Source organism: Microcaecilia unicolor, chromosome 2, assembly GCF_901765095.1.
Source record: "Microcaecilia unicolor chromosome 2, aMicUni1.1, whole genome shotgun sequence".
NCBI classification, from domain to species: Eukaryota; Metazoa; Chordata; class Amphibia; order Gymnophiona; family Siphonopidae; genus Microcaecilia; species Microcaecilia unicolor.
The window spans coordinates 466,957,953-466,972,300 of NC_044032.1; the positions used below are offsets into that span (position 1 = coordinate 466,957,953).

Below are 14,348 nucleotides of genomic sequence, written 5' to 3' on the forward strand. Positions count from 1 at the left end.
TAATAAGCCCGAGTAAGGGGAGGCAGTGAGTCCTTATCCGTTCCAAGAATATCAATCATATTTTTTTTTAAACCATATCCAAAGGGGAAATTAAAGGCGATTTGGGAAAGTTAAGAAACCTGAGGTTAAGTCTTCTAGCCTGGTTTTCCAGGTACTCCAATCTTTTATGTAGGAAATTATTATCCTTAACCAAAGCCGTTTCTACAGATCCCATTTCTTGAATTTTAGTGTTCACAGTCTCCAAATCTAAGGTTTGCTGTGCAGTCTTTTGCGCCTGAAGCAGGGCAGCCTCAGAAAGAGTCTTTATATCAGAAGTATTCATTTTTAAAGTAGTTTGCATAGAAGTGTGAATGCTGTAAATCATGTCCCATAGTGACTCTAATGTCACAGTTGCTGGTCTATTCACACCACTAATGGCTGGAGAAGAGTGAGGTTGATCTTCAACATAAGCAAGTTTAGAAACTATGTCCTGGGGCAATACCTTTGAAGCTGATTGTAGCAGTAGTTCTCGGCGTTGAGATTCAGCCTCCGTTACTGCAGACACTCCCTCAAACAGATCAAGCTGAGCCCCTTCGGCTTCCTTCTCTGTTAGAGCTGCCAGCAACTCCCCTCCAGGCTGGGGTGGAGCAACTCGTTCCATGGGGCTCAGGGAAGCCCCGTTTCCACTGTTCATTACAGCTTGGTGCTGGGAGAGAGAAGAGGGGGGGGGGGCCTCAGAAAAGCGGTTGGCCGATAGCTTCGCGGGATCTACCTTAAGGCCCTGGTCAGATATGATATAGCCCAAGAAAGGCAACTCATCCTGCTCAAAGTTTGGCGGACTGGTGATTTTTACGAAGACATTGCAGAACCTGTTTTTCTTGTTCCCAATGATGGGCAAGCATCTTGGTGTATATCAATATATTATCCAGATAAACTAGAGCACAGTTCTGTAATGTCCAAGTACTGTCCTTGAGTACCTCTTGCTAGTCAGGTTTTCAGGATATCCACAATGAATATGCATGTAAGATTTGCATATAATGGAGGCAGTGTATACAAATCAAGTTCATGCATATTCATTGCGGATATCCTGAAAACTTGACTGGCAAGGGATACTCTAGGACTGGACTCGGGAAACACTGCATAACCAAGTACTCATAATGACTATCTCTATTGTTAAGGCCATCTTCTACTCATCTCCCTCTTGTATGCAAATTAGGTTGTAGGCTCCTCGCAGGTCCAACTTCATGAAAATGCTGGCTCCTTGAAGACGGTCAAACAGCTCGGGTATCAATGGGAGAGTGTGTCTGTTCTTGACCTTGATTGCATTCAGTCCTTGGTAATCTATGCAGGGGCGCAGGGCACCATCCTTTTTCCCCATGAAGAAAAAGCCGGCTCCTGCCAGAGAGGAAGATGGGCAGATGAAGCCCCTCTAAGATCTTAACAACATAAGCAGACAAAGCCTGGGTTTCAGGAATAGAGAGCGGATAAACCCTTCCCCGTGGTGGCATCTTCTATAGCTGAAGATCAATGGGACAATTGTATTCCCGATGAGGGGGAAAAGTCTCCGCTTGCTTCTTGGAAAATACGTCAGCATAAGCTGCATAGGCCTGAGGCAGACCCTCCCGGGCTCTCATATCATAACAGCCAGGGACATCATGGGAGATACTGGGTTGAGGCAGCGGTGCTGACAAGGCCTACTCCAAGCTTCGAGTTCCCCATTGTCCCAGTTTAACGGATTATGTTTTTGCAACCTGGGTAGGCCCAAAACGATGGGGTTCACGGATGTCTGAAGAATATAGAAAACAATTGCCTCCCTGTGGAGGACTCCAATTCTAAGACGTAGAGGACAGTCTTGACTTTGAAATGTCCCTGAATATTCCCATACACCGAGGAGACCGGGATAGCTGTGGGAAGATCCTGGTTAGGGATTTTGTGGTGTCGAACAAGGTCCTCTTCAGTAAAATTCCCTCCAGCTCCAGAATCAATGAAAACCTTAGTGATAGTCAGTTCCTGGTCCAACTCAAGGCATCAGCAATTGAGTGTGGGGAATCAAGACAGAGGGTTCTAGCGCTATTTCCTCAGCCAGTTCTAGGCCCCAAAGTTTCCCTATTTGTTTGGGCATTTGAGGACATAATGTCCTTTTTCGCTACACTAGAGAGACACAAATTCTGTGTTCGTCATCTCTGCTTCTCCTGTTCTGAAAAAATGGTCCACCTGATTGGGTTTTCGAAGTCTGGAAGTGATGATTCCTTAGTAGCAGAAATGGTTTGCCGGAAACTGGGCACCAGATGGACCGACTGACGGAAAGATTGCAATTCCTGGTCTCTTGGAACTGGATATCTACGGTTATAAAGTCAAATGAGGTCATCTAGTGAGGTAGGAAGATCCTATCCTGCTAGCTCATCTTTAATTTGAGATGACAACTTTTTTTACCAGAAAACTGCCACAAGACTCTCGTTATTCCAATTTAGCCAGTACCGGGAGGGCCTGAGATTTACATAAATTGAGAGAAAACCCATATAGATGACCATAATGAGTCACTGCCTGCAAGAGATTAGACAAAGACACTTTGGGGGTTAGTTAACAGTAGCAACAAATCATCAGCAAAAGCAAAGGTCTTAATATGCTGATCCAAAATTTGAACCCCTGAGACTCCCCGTCAGCCTTCAAAACTCACAGTAGTGCCTCAATTGATAGCAAGTAAAGAAGGGGGGGGGGGATAGGGGAAACCCTTACTGTGTGCCCCATGAAACAAAAAAATGGGATCACTCTCATTCCGTGCACCAGATTAGAAGTTGTAGGAGACGCATAAAGAACACACAGTGCATGATAAAACCAGCCCCGAAAGCCATGATAATGCAAAACCTGAAAAAGATAATCCCAGCACACCCTGTCAAAAACCGTCTCGGCATTTTAATCTGACGACAAGGGGAGGTAAACGATTATGCTGAGAAAAAGCCATGGACAATAAAAGGCGATGCAAGTTACAAACAGATTGCCTCTGATGTACAAAACCAACTTCTTCGCTCCCCACTGGTCGCAGAAGGACTGTTTGCTAAACGCTCAGCCAAGAGTTTTGACAACATTTTTTGTATCTACGTTAATAAGGGAAATAGGCCAATATGAGTCCGCCAAGTCCAGTGAATGGCCTGGCTTAGGAATCGAGATCAACGCCGAATTGGCGTAGAGGGGAAATGAGTCTTTATCTTTTACATCATCGAAGTATGCAGCTAGAGGATCCAGGAACTGCAGGGGCAACAGTTTATAGAACTACTATTTACTACTACTATTTAACATTTCTAAAGCGCTACCAGGGTTGCGCAGCGCTGTACAATTAACAAAGAAGGACAGTCCCTGCTCAAAGGAGCTTACAATCTAAAGGACAAAAAGTGCAGTCAATGAAGATTGAGGCAGTCTGGATTTCCTGGATAGAGGTACAATGGTTAGGTGCCGAAAGCAACATTGAAGAGGTGGGCTTTGAGCAAGGATTTGAAGATGGGTAGGGAGGGGGCTTGGCGTATGGGCTCAGGGAGTGTATTTCACGCATAGGGTGAGGCGAGGCAGAAAGGGCGGAGTCTGGAGTTGGCGGTGGTGGAGAAGGGTACTGAGAGGAGGGATTTGTCCTGTGAGCGGAGGTTACGGGTAGGAGCGTAAGGGGAGATGAGGGTAGAGAGACAATGAGGGGCTGCAGATTGAGTGCATTTGTAGGTTAGTAGGAGAAGCTTGAACTGTATGCGGTACCTGATCGGAAGCCAGTGAAGTGACTTGAGGAGAGTGGTGCAATAGTCAAGGCGAGAGGTAATGAGAGCGTGGACGAGAGTTCGTGTGGTGTTCTCAGATAGGAAAGGGCGAATTTTGCTGATGTTGAAGAGGAAGAAGCGACAGGTCTTGGCAGTCTGTTGGATATGCGCAGAGAAGGAGAGGGAGGAATCGAAGATGACTCCGAGGTTGCGGGCAGATGGGACGGGGTGGATGAGGGTGTTATCAACTGAGATAGAGAGTGGAGGAAGAGGAGAGGTGGGTTTAGGTGGAAAGACGAGGAGCTCGGTTTTGGACATGTTCAGCTTCAGGTGGCGGTTGGACATCCAGGCAGCAATGTCGGATAAGCAGGCCGATACCTTGGCCTGGGTCTCCGCGGTAATGTCTGGTGTGGAGAGATATAGCTGGGTGTCATCAGCATAAAGATGATACTGAAAGCCATGAGATGAGATCAGTGAGCCTAGGGAAGAGGTGTAGATTGAGAAGAGGAGAACCAGGAAAGGACAGAGCCTTGGAACCCAAAAGAGGACAGTGTGGCAAGAAGTAAATCATGATTGACAGTGTCAAACGCAGCGGATAGATCGAGGAGGATGAGGATGGAATAGTGGCCTCTGGATTTGGCGAGGAGCAGGTCGTTGCAGACTTTAGAGAGTGCTGTTTCTGTCGAGTGTAGAGGGCGAAAACCAGATTGAAGTGGATCTAGGATGGCATGAGAGGAGATAAAATCAAGGCAGTGACTGAACGGCGCGCTCAAGTATTTTGGAGAGGAAGGGGAGGAGAGAGATGGGGTGGTAGTTGGAGGGGCAGGTAGGGTCAAGTGATGGTTTTTTTAGGAGAGGTGTGACTACGGCATGCTTGAAGGTGTCAGGGACAGTTGCAGTGGAGAGGGAAAGGTTAAGGATGCGACAGATGGAGGGGGTAACAGTATGGGAGATGGTGTTTAGTAGGTTGTTGGGGATGGGATCGGAGGAACAGGTGGTCCATTTCGAGGAGAAAAGAAGGCGGGAGGTTTCATCCTCAGTGATCTCAGGAAAGGACGAGAATGAGGCCATGGTTGGTTGGTTATTGGATAGGGCTACAGGCTGAAGAGGAGGTGGTAACTTGGTAGTGAACTCAAGGTTGATCTTTTGTACCTTGTCACGGAAGTAGTCAGCCAGTGATTGAGGAGAGAGTGAAGGGGGAGTGGGAGTGGGGGGCACTTTGAGGAGAGAGTTAAGGGTGGTGAAGAGACGACGAGGGTTGGAGCTGAGAGAGTTGGTCAATTGGGTGTAATAGTCCTGTTTTGCAAGGAATAGGGAGGAATGGAAGGAGGATAGCATGAATTTGTAGTGAAGGAAGTCTGAATGGGTACGAGATTTCCTCCAGAGGCGTTCAGCGGATCGGGTGCAGGAGCGAAGGTAACGGATGCAAGGGGTCAGCCAGGGCTGGAGATTAGTACGCTTTGTGGGACGGGAGGTGGATGGAGCGAGGGTGTCCAAAGCAGAGGAGAGAATGGCATTGTAAGCGGAGACCGCTTTGTCTACAGTCTCGGAGGACATGATGGAGGGGAGGAGATTAGAGATACTAGAGGATAAAGTGGGGGGGGGGTCAATAGCCTGGAGATTCCTGGAGGTGGTGGTTAACGTTGGACGGGGCAGAGGAGGGGGGGTGAAGAAGTGTGAATGTGATCAGGTGATGATCGGAGAGAGGGAGAGCAGAAGCGTGGAAATTGGAGGGTGAGCCAGAGGAGGAGAGGACTAGGTCAAGACAATGGCCGTCACGGTGAGTGGGGGTGGTGGAGCACAGCTGGAGGTTGAAGGAGGATGCTAGGGTGAGGAACTTAGAAGTGTTAGGGTCGGATGGGTCATCAACGTGTATGTTAAAGTCTCCGAGAATGAGGGACGGAGATGAGGGTTCAAGAAAGACGGACAGCCAGGCATCAAAGTCGGTGAGGAAGGAAGAGACGGATTTATCAGGGGGGCGGTAGATGACTGCGACTCTGAGTGGCAGCGGGTAGAATAGCCGGATGGAGTGGGCTTCAAAGGATGAGAAGCAGTGAGACTGCGGTAGGGGGAGGGGTTGGAAACTACAGGAGGACGAGAGTAGTAGCCCAATGCCTCCACCGCGGCCAGCTGGGCGGGGAGTGTGGGAGAAGAGAGAACCTCCATGGCAGAGGGCCACAACTGAGGCCGAGTCTTCTGGGGAGATCCAGGTTTCGGTTAGGGCGAGCAATTGAAGGGAGCGAGAGATGAAGAGATCGTGGGTGAAGGGCAATTTGTTACAGACTGAGTGGGCATTCCACAAGGCACATGAGAAGGGGAGGGAAGAGGGGGGAGGAGGGGAATAGAGACGAGATTGGAGACATCTCGGAATCGTTTGCATGGATAGGACGGGGACAGGTGAGGGGGACCTGGATTAGGGTTAATGTCTCCCGCGAATAGCAGGAGGAGGAGCAGGAGAATGCGGAGGAGGGTGGGGGAGGTCGGGTGGCGAAGGCGACGAAGACGAGGTGTACTTAGGAGGGATGGGTTAATGGCAGGAAGGAAGTGGTGAAGGTTGGGTTAATGGCAGGAAGGAAGTGGTGAAGGTTAAGAGCTAGGAAGGAGGCGGGGGACAGGAGGGATGGTGAGGGGGATGAGGGTGAATGGGGTATTGCCGTGGCGGGCAGGGCGGGAGGGCAGCGAGTTCTAGTGGTAGACAGTGGGAGTGGGTGGGAAAGAAGATTAGGAAGGGATAGGGCAAGGAAGAGAACGTGGACAGGGGCCATAAGTAGTGACTGAGGTGTGGCAGGTGACTATGTAGTGACTGAGGTGATAAACAGTTACCAGGTGTTAACAGGCGACTATGTAGTGACTGAGGTGATAAGCAGATAGAGCTGGAAAGCTGGGTTTTGGACTGGCAAGTAGGTAACTCAATGACTGACAAGCTAGCAGGCAGGTAGGTAAGTCAATGGCTGAGAGGCTCGCAAGCAGGCAGGCTACTTGATGTGTTAACAGGCAGACGGGTAGCAGCTGGAACAGGTGGTCAGGAACAAGCTGGGGTAGATGGACAGCTGGAACAGGCCGGAACAAGTCCTAGCAAGCTGGAAGAAGCCGGAACAAGCAGGAGCAAGCAGGAACAGATGGACTGTGTCAGGATGAGCAGACGGACAGGAACAGATGGACTGTGACGAGCAGGACCAGAAGACGACAGTGTAACAGGATACGCTGAGATGGATGGATTGGAACACGCTGGAACAGACGGACTGGCACAAGCGGGTCATGCAGGAACAGATGGAACAAGCTGGGTAGGCTGGGATGGACGGACTGGAACAAGCTGGGGCAGGCTGGAACAAGCTGGAACAACAAGTTGGAACATGCTGGGGAAGGGTGGAGCAGATGAACTGGAACAAGTTGGAATAGACGGACTGGAGCAGGCTGAAACACACTGGAGCCGGTGGACTGGAACAAGCAAGGGGGTAAGCTGGATCGGCGGACTGGAGCAAGCCAGGAACAGGAGAACTGGAACACGCTGGAGCAGATGGATTGGAGAGTCTGGATCAGGCGGCCTGGACCACACTGGAGCCGATGGGCTGGAACAAGCTGGGGGTAGGCTGGATCGGCGGACTGGAACAGGCTGGGATCAGGAGGACTGAAACGAGCTGGGAGACGCTGGAGCAGATGGATTGGAGCAAGCAGGGAGAAGTTGGATCAGGCGGACTGGAACGGGGACTGGAACACACTGGAGTCGATTGACTGGAACACGCAGGGGGAAAGCTGGGTCTGCGGACAGGAACACACTGGAGTCGATGGACTGGAACACGCTGGATCTGCGGACTGGAACACACTGGAGTCGATGGACTGGAACACGCAGGGGGAAAGCTGGATCTGCGGACTGGACAGCAGCGGGAAGGCTGGATCTGCGGACTGGAACAAGGTGGGATCAGATGGATAGGAGGACTGGAACACGCTGGAGCAGATGAACTGGAAACAGCAGGGGGAAAGCTGGAGCCGGTGGACTGGAGCAAGCAAGCAGGGAGAAGCTGGGGAGGGTGACTGGGGCAGGCTGGAGCTGCTGGGCAGACTTCCACATGGTGCCTAAGCACAGTGCTCCGCCACGACTGCCCTGTCTCTGAGGACTCGGCACCGCGAATGGGGGCAGGCCGCGGGAGGACGGGCAGTGTGGGCGTTGGGCCGCCGGGACCGGGAGCGCTGCGGTGGTGCGGTGGGCCTCTTGGATCGCTGGGTCAGGCCGCGCCATGAGGTCGGGTGCGCACCACGAGGCCGCGGGTGAGCTCGCTCCGACTCAGCCGGGTCACACGGTGCTCTTACTCAATACGGTCCCGGGCAGTTCCTGCCGGGGAGCGCGGCGGCCGACCCAGACTCGCTCACGGACTCGGCGAATTCGGTGGCCAACAGCACACGGCCGTCTCCCAGCTTGGGCCCCCGCAGCGATGGAGGGCCGAATCCGGACTCGTCCGCGATGCGGCTACCGGAGTCGGCAAACCCTGGGCAGCGGGCGTCGATCTGTGCTTCTGGCTCTTCTGGGGGGGGATCGCACCGCGGCGGGAGCACTAGGGAATCGACCCTGGACCTGACGCCTCCTCCGCGGCCAAATGGGCGGGGAGTGTGTGTGTGTGAAAAGATAACCTCCATGGCATAGGGCCACGACTGAGACAGAGTCGTCGGGGGTAAGCCAGGTTTCAGTTAGGGCGAGCAGTTGAAGGGAATGGGAGATGAAGAGATCATGGGTGAGGGGAAGTTTGTTGCAGACCGAGCGGGCATTCCACAGGGCACACGAGAAGGGGAGGGAAGAGGGGGGGAGGGGAATAGAGATGAGATTGGAGACATTCTGGAATCGTTTGCATGGAGGACAAGGACAGGTGTTTGCATGGATAGGATGAGAACTGATGTGGAGGACCAGGATTGGGATTAATGTCCCCAGCGGAGAGCAGGAGAAGAGTAGGAGAGGTACGACGACAGCGACGAAGGCGAGATGTACTCAGATAGAAAGGAGATGGATGAATAGAAGGAAGGAAATGTTTAAGGTTGAGAGCTGAGAAAAAGGAAGAAGAAAAAAGAGATGGTGAGATGAGGAATACAGATGGTGGACAATGTGTTCCTGCAGTGTACAGTGGTATAAGATGGAGAAATAAATTAGGAAGGGACAGTGCCAAGAAGAAAAAGTGTACTGGAGCCATAAGTAACTGAGAGAAAAGTAGATGTAAAGAGAAAAATGCCCTAACGGCGTGCGGCACCTAGAGCGGAGGCACTGAGTGGATCGGAGTGGACCTGGGAGTCACCCCAGAGCAGGCTGTAAATGATATGCAGATGAGTTGCAGGTCCTCCACAGCACCTGGAAGGCAGCTGGTGGTAGAGCTGGGCACCTCTCAGCTGAGGAAAAGGCTTACCAGGGGTTAGGCCGAAGCCAGCATTCCTCCCCCTGAGGGTCGCCTGATCCTAGCCAAAAAGCACCTGGAAACCCCGGCACTTGGAGCGAGGGCCCTGGGAAGATCGGGGTGGACCTGGGAGTCACCCCGGATACAGCTGTGAGGAAATGCAGAAGGGCTGCAAGTCCTCCACAGCACCTGGTGGGAGTGCTGGGCAACTAGAGCGGAGGCCCTGAGTGGATCGGAGTGGACTTGGGAGTCACCCCGGAGAAGGCTGTAAATGATATGCAGATGAGCTGCAAGTCCTCCACAGCACCTGAAAGGCAGCCGGTGGTAGAGCTGGGCACCTCTCAGCTGAGGAAAAGGCTTACCAGGGGTTAGGCCGAAGCCAGCATTCCTCCCCCTGAGGGTCGCCTGATCCTGTGTGCCCATCCTGGCCTGGAGCTGAATGTAGTTTGAGTGATTTAACAGTCTCTTACAGTTCTTTGGCCGTAAGAGGCGCATTCAAGAGATGTAAATCTTGACCAGTCAAGTGGGGGATTTCTGCAGCCTCTGAATAAGTGCTAAGTGTGGAACTATCATGGGGATCACAAGCCTTATATAACTGTGAAAAATATTCTGTGAATATGCACGCTATGTCTGCACTCTTTGCAATGTGTACTATGAGAGTCCTGCAGTGAGACCACTGTACAGGTCCCACTCCCAAGACTTTACCAGAAGGCAAGTAGCCAGCCTGGCCAATTCCTAAAACTTTGGAAGTGAAACTTTTGGAATACAGACGAGTGGTCCTTTCATGTAAAAGGGAGTTCAATGTGACCTGCGTGGAGTGAAGTCGATCCCGAGTGTCTTGCCAAGGATGGCGTATAAAAGCTGTTTTGGCCTTTTGCAACTGATTCTCCAAGTGTAAAATGCTCGCTGCTTGCCATTTGTTACAAGCATGAACTTAAGCAATAATGTCTCAGTGTAATACTAATTTAACCGCCGACCAAAAAAGAGAAGGCTGGTCCAAATGATATTCATTATGGAAAACATAGGCTGCCCACTTACTGTGTAGGTATTTCAGAAAATCAGGGTCCCAATAAAGATAAGAGGGAAAATGCCACCCAGAAGAAGAGTGGTAGGACATGGGGGCCTTGACATCAAGCAAAACAAAAAGAGCGGAAGAGACCAAAAGAACCAGACTGAAGACTGATAGCAAGAGCACCAAAATAATTTTATTAGGGTCCTAATAAAACTATTTTGGTGCACTTGCTATCGGTCTTCAGTCTGGTCCTTTTGGTCTCTTCCGCTCTTTTGCGTTTTGCGGGAGATTTGGACTCTCTTTTGGTTGGCCATGACATCAATCCACACAAGCGCATGATCCGATACCTCCTCAAGACCTATAGTCACTCTACAGACTGAGGCAAATAGGGACGGCTCAACTACGATATAGTCTATACAAGAAAGCGTACTGTGTGCCCTAGACAGTTGCATAAAATCCTTCTCACCTGGGTGAAAAGAATGCCACGCATCAATTAAATCAAATGAGCGCATAAAAGAAGGAAGCACTTTTGTGCGAATACCGCCATGATGAGCGGAACCTGGAGTAGTTCAATCCAAAGCAGTCATAGACTAAATTGAAATCTCCCAGAACTATTAGCTGAAGTGATTAGTATGGCAAAGTTGGACCAAAGAGTGATAAAAGGATGGATCATAGTGTGTGGGGCCATACAGTGCTAAGACCATGAACCCATGCCCCTGTAACCAGAAACGAAAGAGGACATATTTCCATCGGGATCTCGAGAAAGCTTTATAAGACAGGCCCTTACGAAAATATATTATCTATTACCATATAAAAACAAGAATACTATTCAACTTATTGCTGAAGGAGCTGATGTTTCTTTTGATGCTTTAAATCTTACACAAATGCTTGAAGGTGATAATTTGGTCTGCAACTTTGATTGTGACTTTTGTATTACAACCTGATCGAGACTGGATACTGAGACAATTTTTTCAGCATAGGGAAGAACTCTTTATGAACTGTAAGATTAGAGTATCGCTAGAGTAACCCAAAAGAGGCGCCAACTTTTTCTTAAACTCCGTCCGTGGGTCGTACAAATGATCCTACGCACCTAATTTCCTTTTTGGACTTGAAGACTGTTGGAACCCCAATTTTGCAGCCAATAGTAATATCTTCATCTACTCCATAATTAATATAATTTTGTCCGAGTAGTTCTCCCTCTAAGTTTAACTTTAAGTAGTGATATAAATATTTCATGGAATTTTACCTTGTTCTTTCCCTTTAGTTGTGGACTAGAGATCGGATAAGAATATATATTGCCTATTATATATTTGTGTAATATGAAATTTCAATATTACCTATCTTTTCTGTATCAAGAATATTATTTGTTTAATTTATGAATTGATAAAAAATAAAAAAAGACAGGCCCTTACGGATAAGTATCGCCACGCCTCCCCTCCTGCCCTTTCAGGATGCTGCGAATGCCTCACCCACCCAAGCCGGTCCCAATTTGAGATGCTTCTGCTCCGTGAGGTGCGCTTCCTGCAAACATGCTATGCCCTCCCCATGTCACTTTAGGGTGGACAAGATCTTACTGTGTTTGATGGGAGAAGAAATCCTGCATACATTCCAGGAAATAAAACAGGCAGACACCCTACTTATAGAACATCAAAGAAAGAAAGGGGGCACAGTGACAGATACACCTCTTCTGAAAAGTGCCCAGCCCTGCACAGGTCCCTCCAAAGAATAGAGACATAGCCAAAATACTTAAGAAAAAAAAAACTATGACCATAACCCATCTCAATGCTGCCCACACAAACAACAGACACACACATCACATAACGCTAATCCAATAAACTGAACCAAAAGTCACATTTTCACCCTTTGAAATCAAAGCATCTGATATCCCTCAGTAATGATAATACCCAACCCCTGCCTCCCCCTAAACTATCCCCCACCCATCCCTGACACCACCTAATAGTACCCCAGTTCTGTCCCACCACATCGAGTGCAGGAGAAATGGAAGCCACTGCTGATGTAAGGGATCCTGGCCCCTCTCTATACCAAAAGTTTATATCTTTAGACAGTACCCCAAAAACCCTCAAGGCCCATCAGTTGCAGGATATCAAGTAATTATAAGAGCCACATACCATTATATGAAGAATTACATGAACTGACAGTGGAACTGCACTGAGAAATGCATTAACAGAAAACTCTAGTCACTTCAGGTTTCTGGTCGATGAGAGTTTTGGATATTATGCAAGCACTCCTGTGCTTCTTGTGGAGTCTTGAAAGTCTGCGAGGCACCATAGTGATAGATCTTTAATAAAGCCGGGTAAATAAGCATGAAACAAACTTGGGCCTCATGAAGTGCTGAACAAATGGTCGAGAAGTGCCTTTGAAGTTCCTGGAGCGATGAAGAATAATCCTGAAAGATCTTTACACTAAACCCCTCATATTTTAGTGTCCCTCTTTTGTCAGAAGCCTCGTAAGATTTCTACTTTGTGCTCTTAATTATGCATCGTAATAACAGTGCAATGCCAGTTGATGTCATCTTGTTGCCGGCCAACTCTGTGCGCTCTTTCCAAGCACAGAGGGCCCACTCTATCAGACAAGGCAAATTCAGATGACAACCAGCACTCCAGATGTGCAGGTAGGACTTGATTAGGCACTGTCTCTGGGACCCCAATAATCCAAAGGTTATCTCTCCATGAGAAGTTTTCTAATTCATCCAATTTATCCGCTTGCTCGTGGACTTGCATTCTCAGGGTTTCCATCTTCTCAATCATTGGGTTCCCAGCATCTTCAAGTGCAGATACTCATTGCTCGAGGTCTCCAGTACAGCATGTAGTATCCACTAGTAACGCTTCGACATTTGAAAGCTGCTCCGACAACTGGCCAAGGTGCAGCTGTAAAGCACGCTCAACCGCCTCTGTACGTTGGGTCAGCTGTGTAATGGTAAATGCTGCGAGTGCGGTGCTCACAGTCTGAGTCATTTTAGCTTCACTATTGCCCCGCAACTTCTCGGTGTCCTTTTTGTTAGATTTCCCGATCATTGCAGCGTCCACTTGGGTCGTGAAGTTGTCCATAATCCAGGTAAGCTGAGGGTACAACTAAACAGCTTGGCTCATTCTCGTCAGAGAATTATAGGAGAAAAGTGGGAGCCGGAATCCCGGAGAAGACCAGAAGCACATCTAGTCCTCTCAGCACATCATGTGGTTTTGCCCATTGATATGGTTATAACTACTACTTAGCAATATCTGAAAGACGCCCTAGGTATAGAAGCCTTAGCAAGTACCACAGACATTTGCCTTCCATTTTCCATCCCCTAAGGTCAGGCCAATCCATAAGTCTTTTATTCAACATTCTTCTTACCTTAGAATGTTTGGCTTATAGTTTTCTACAGCCATTGCTTTTATAGTATATTCTGTGCTCTGTATGAATTGAGCATGTTTTGACTGATGAGTTCAGGAAACAGGAACATCATAGGGAGAACACAATCATGAAAAAGAAAAGCCCTGAGTATACCATTTTCACCAATATTAATGGAAGAGGACATGAAAAAGTTACCTGTGATAATACAACTTTTTCTCCTGCTTCCATGGTAAAAATGTCACTAGCCATACTGTATATTACAAGCGTTTATATACCTGTGTTTCTTCAGAATATTTGAACTCCGTTTTCTTTTCTTTCAGGAAGAGTTGAGAGCACACCTGAACAACAAAGGAAATCTACTTACAGTATGGCATTTGTTGACCAATATACAACGCAGAAATGGGTGGCCAACTAATTTGATTAACACACTTAGGACGTTTGAATATACTGATCTTGCAGATGAACTTCAGCACAAATATGATTCCCTAATTGGCAGATGTAAGTTAACAGAATAATGAGCGTGAGAGTTCTGTTTTGTATAGTTATTCAGCATTATCTAATTTTCTTTAAAATATTTATTTTACTACTGGTCTACTAGCTTTATCTTAAGGAAGAAGCTGACTGGTTTCAAATGGGAAAAGCTACTGCATTTGGATGCTAAGTCCTCTTTGGAATCAAAATCCCCAGTTTCCCCACTAACTGATGAATAGCATCGCCAGAAAATGAAGTTCAATTCAGCGTTTTATATAAGTTTTTAAAAAGCTCACTATCTATTTTTACCGACCTATGGGTTTTTATAGCAGAGATCGATGGCTTTATGACATTGCATTTGGGCATCTGGTTTCAAGATGCTATTGAATTTCAATGTTTTATACCTGGGTAAAATGG

General features: G+C 48.3%; 1 protein-coding gene across 2 annotated transcripts in view; it reads left to right on the top strand.

Moving 5' to 3' along the window:
- MAVS (mitochondrial antiviral signaling protein) overlaps positions 1-14,348 on the top strand; it is a 65,652-nt gene that overhangs the window by 31,387 nt on the left and 19,917 nt on the right. For both annotated transcript variants that reach the window (XM_030191015.1, XM_030191014.1), the window contains one exon: positions 13,781-13,958. In XM_030191015.1, the coding sequence (XP_030046875.1) occupies positions 13,781-13,958 (178 nt within the window). The remainder of the gene's footprint in view (positions 1-13,780; positions 13,959-14,348) is intronic.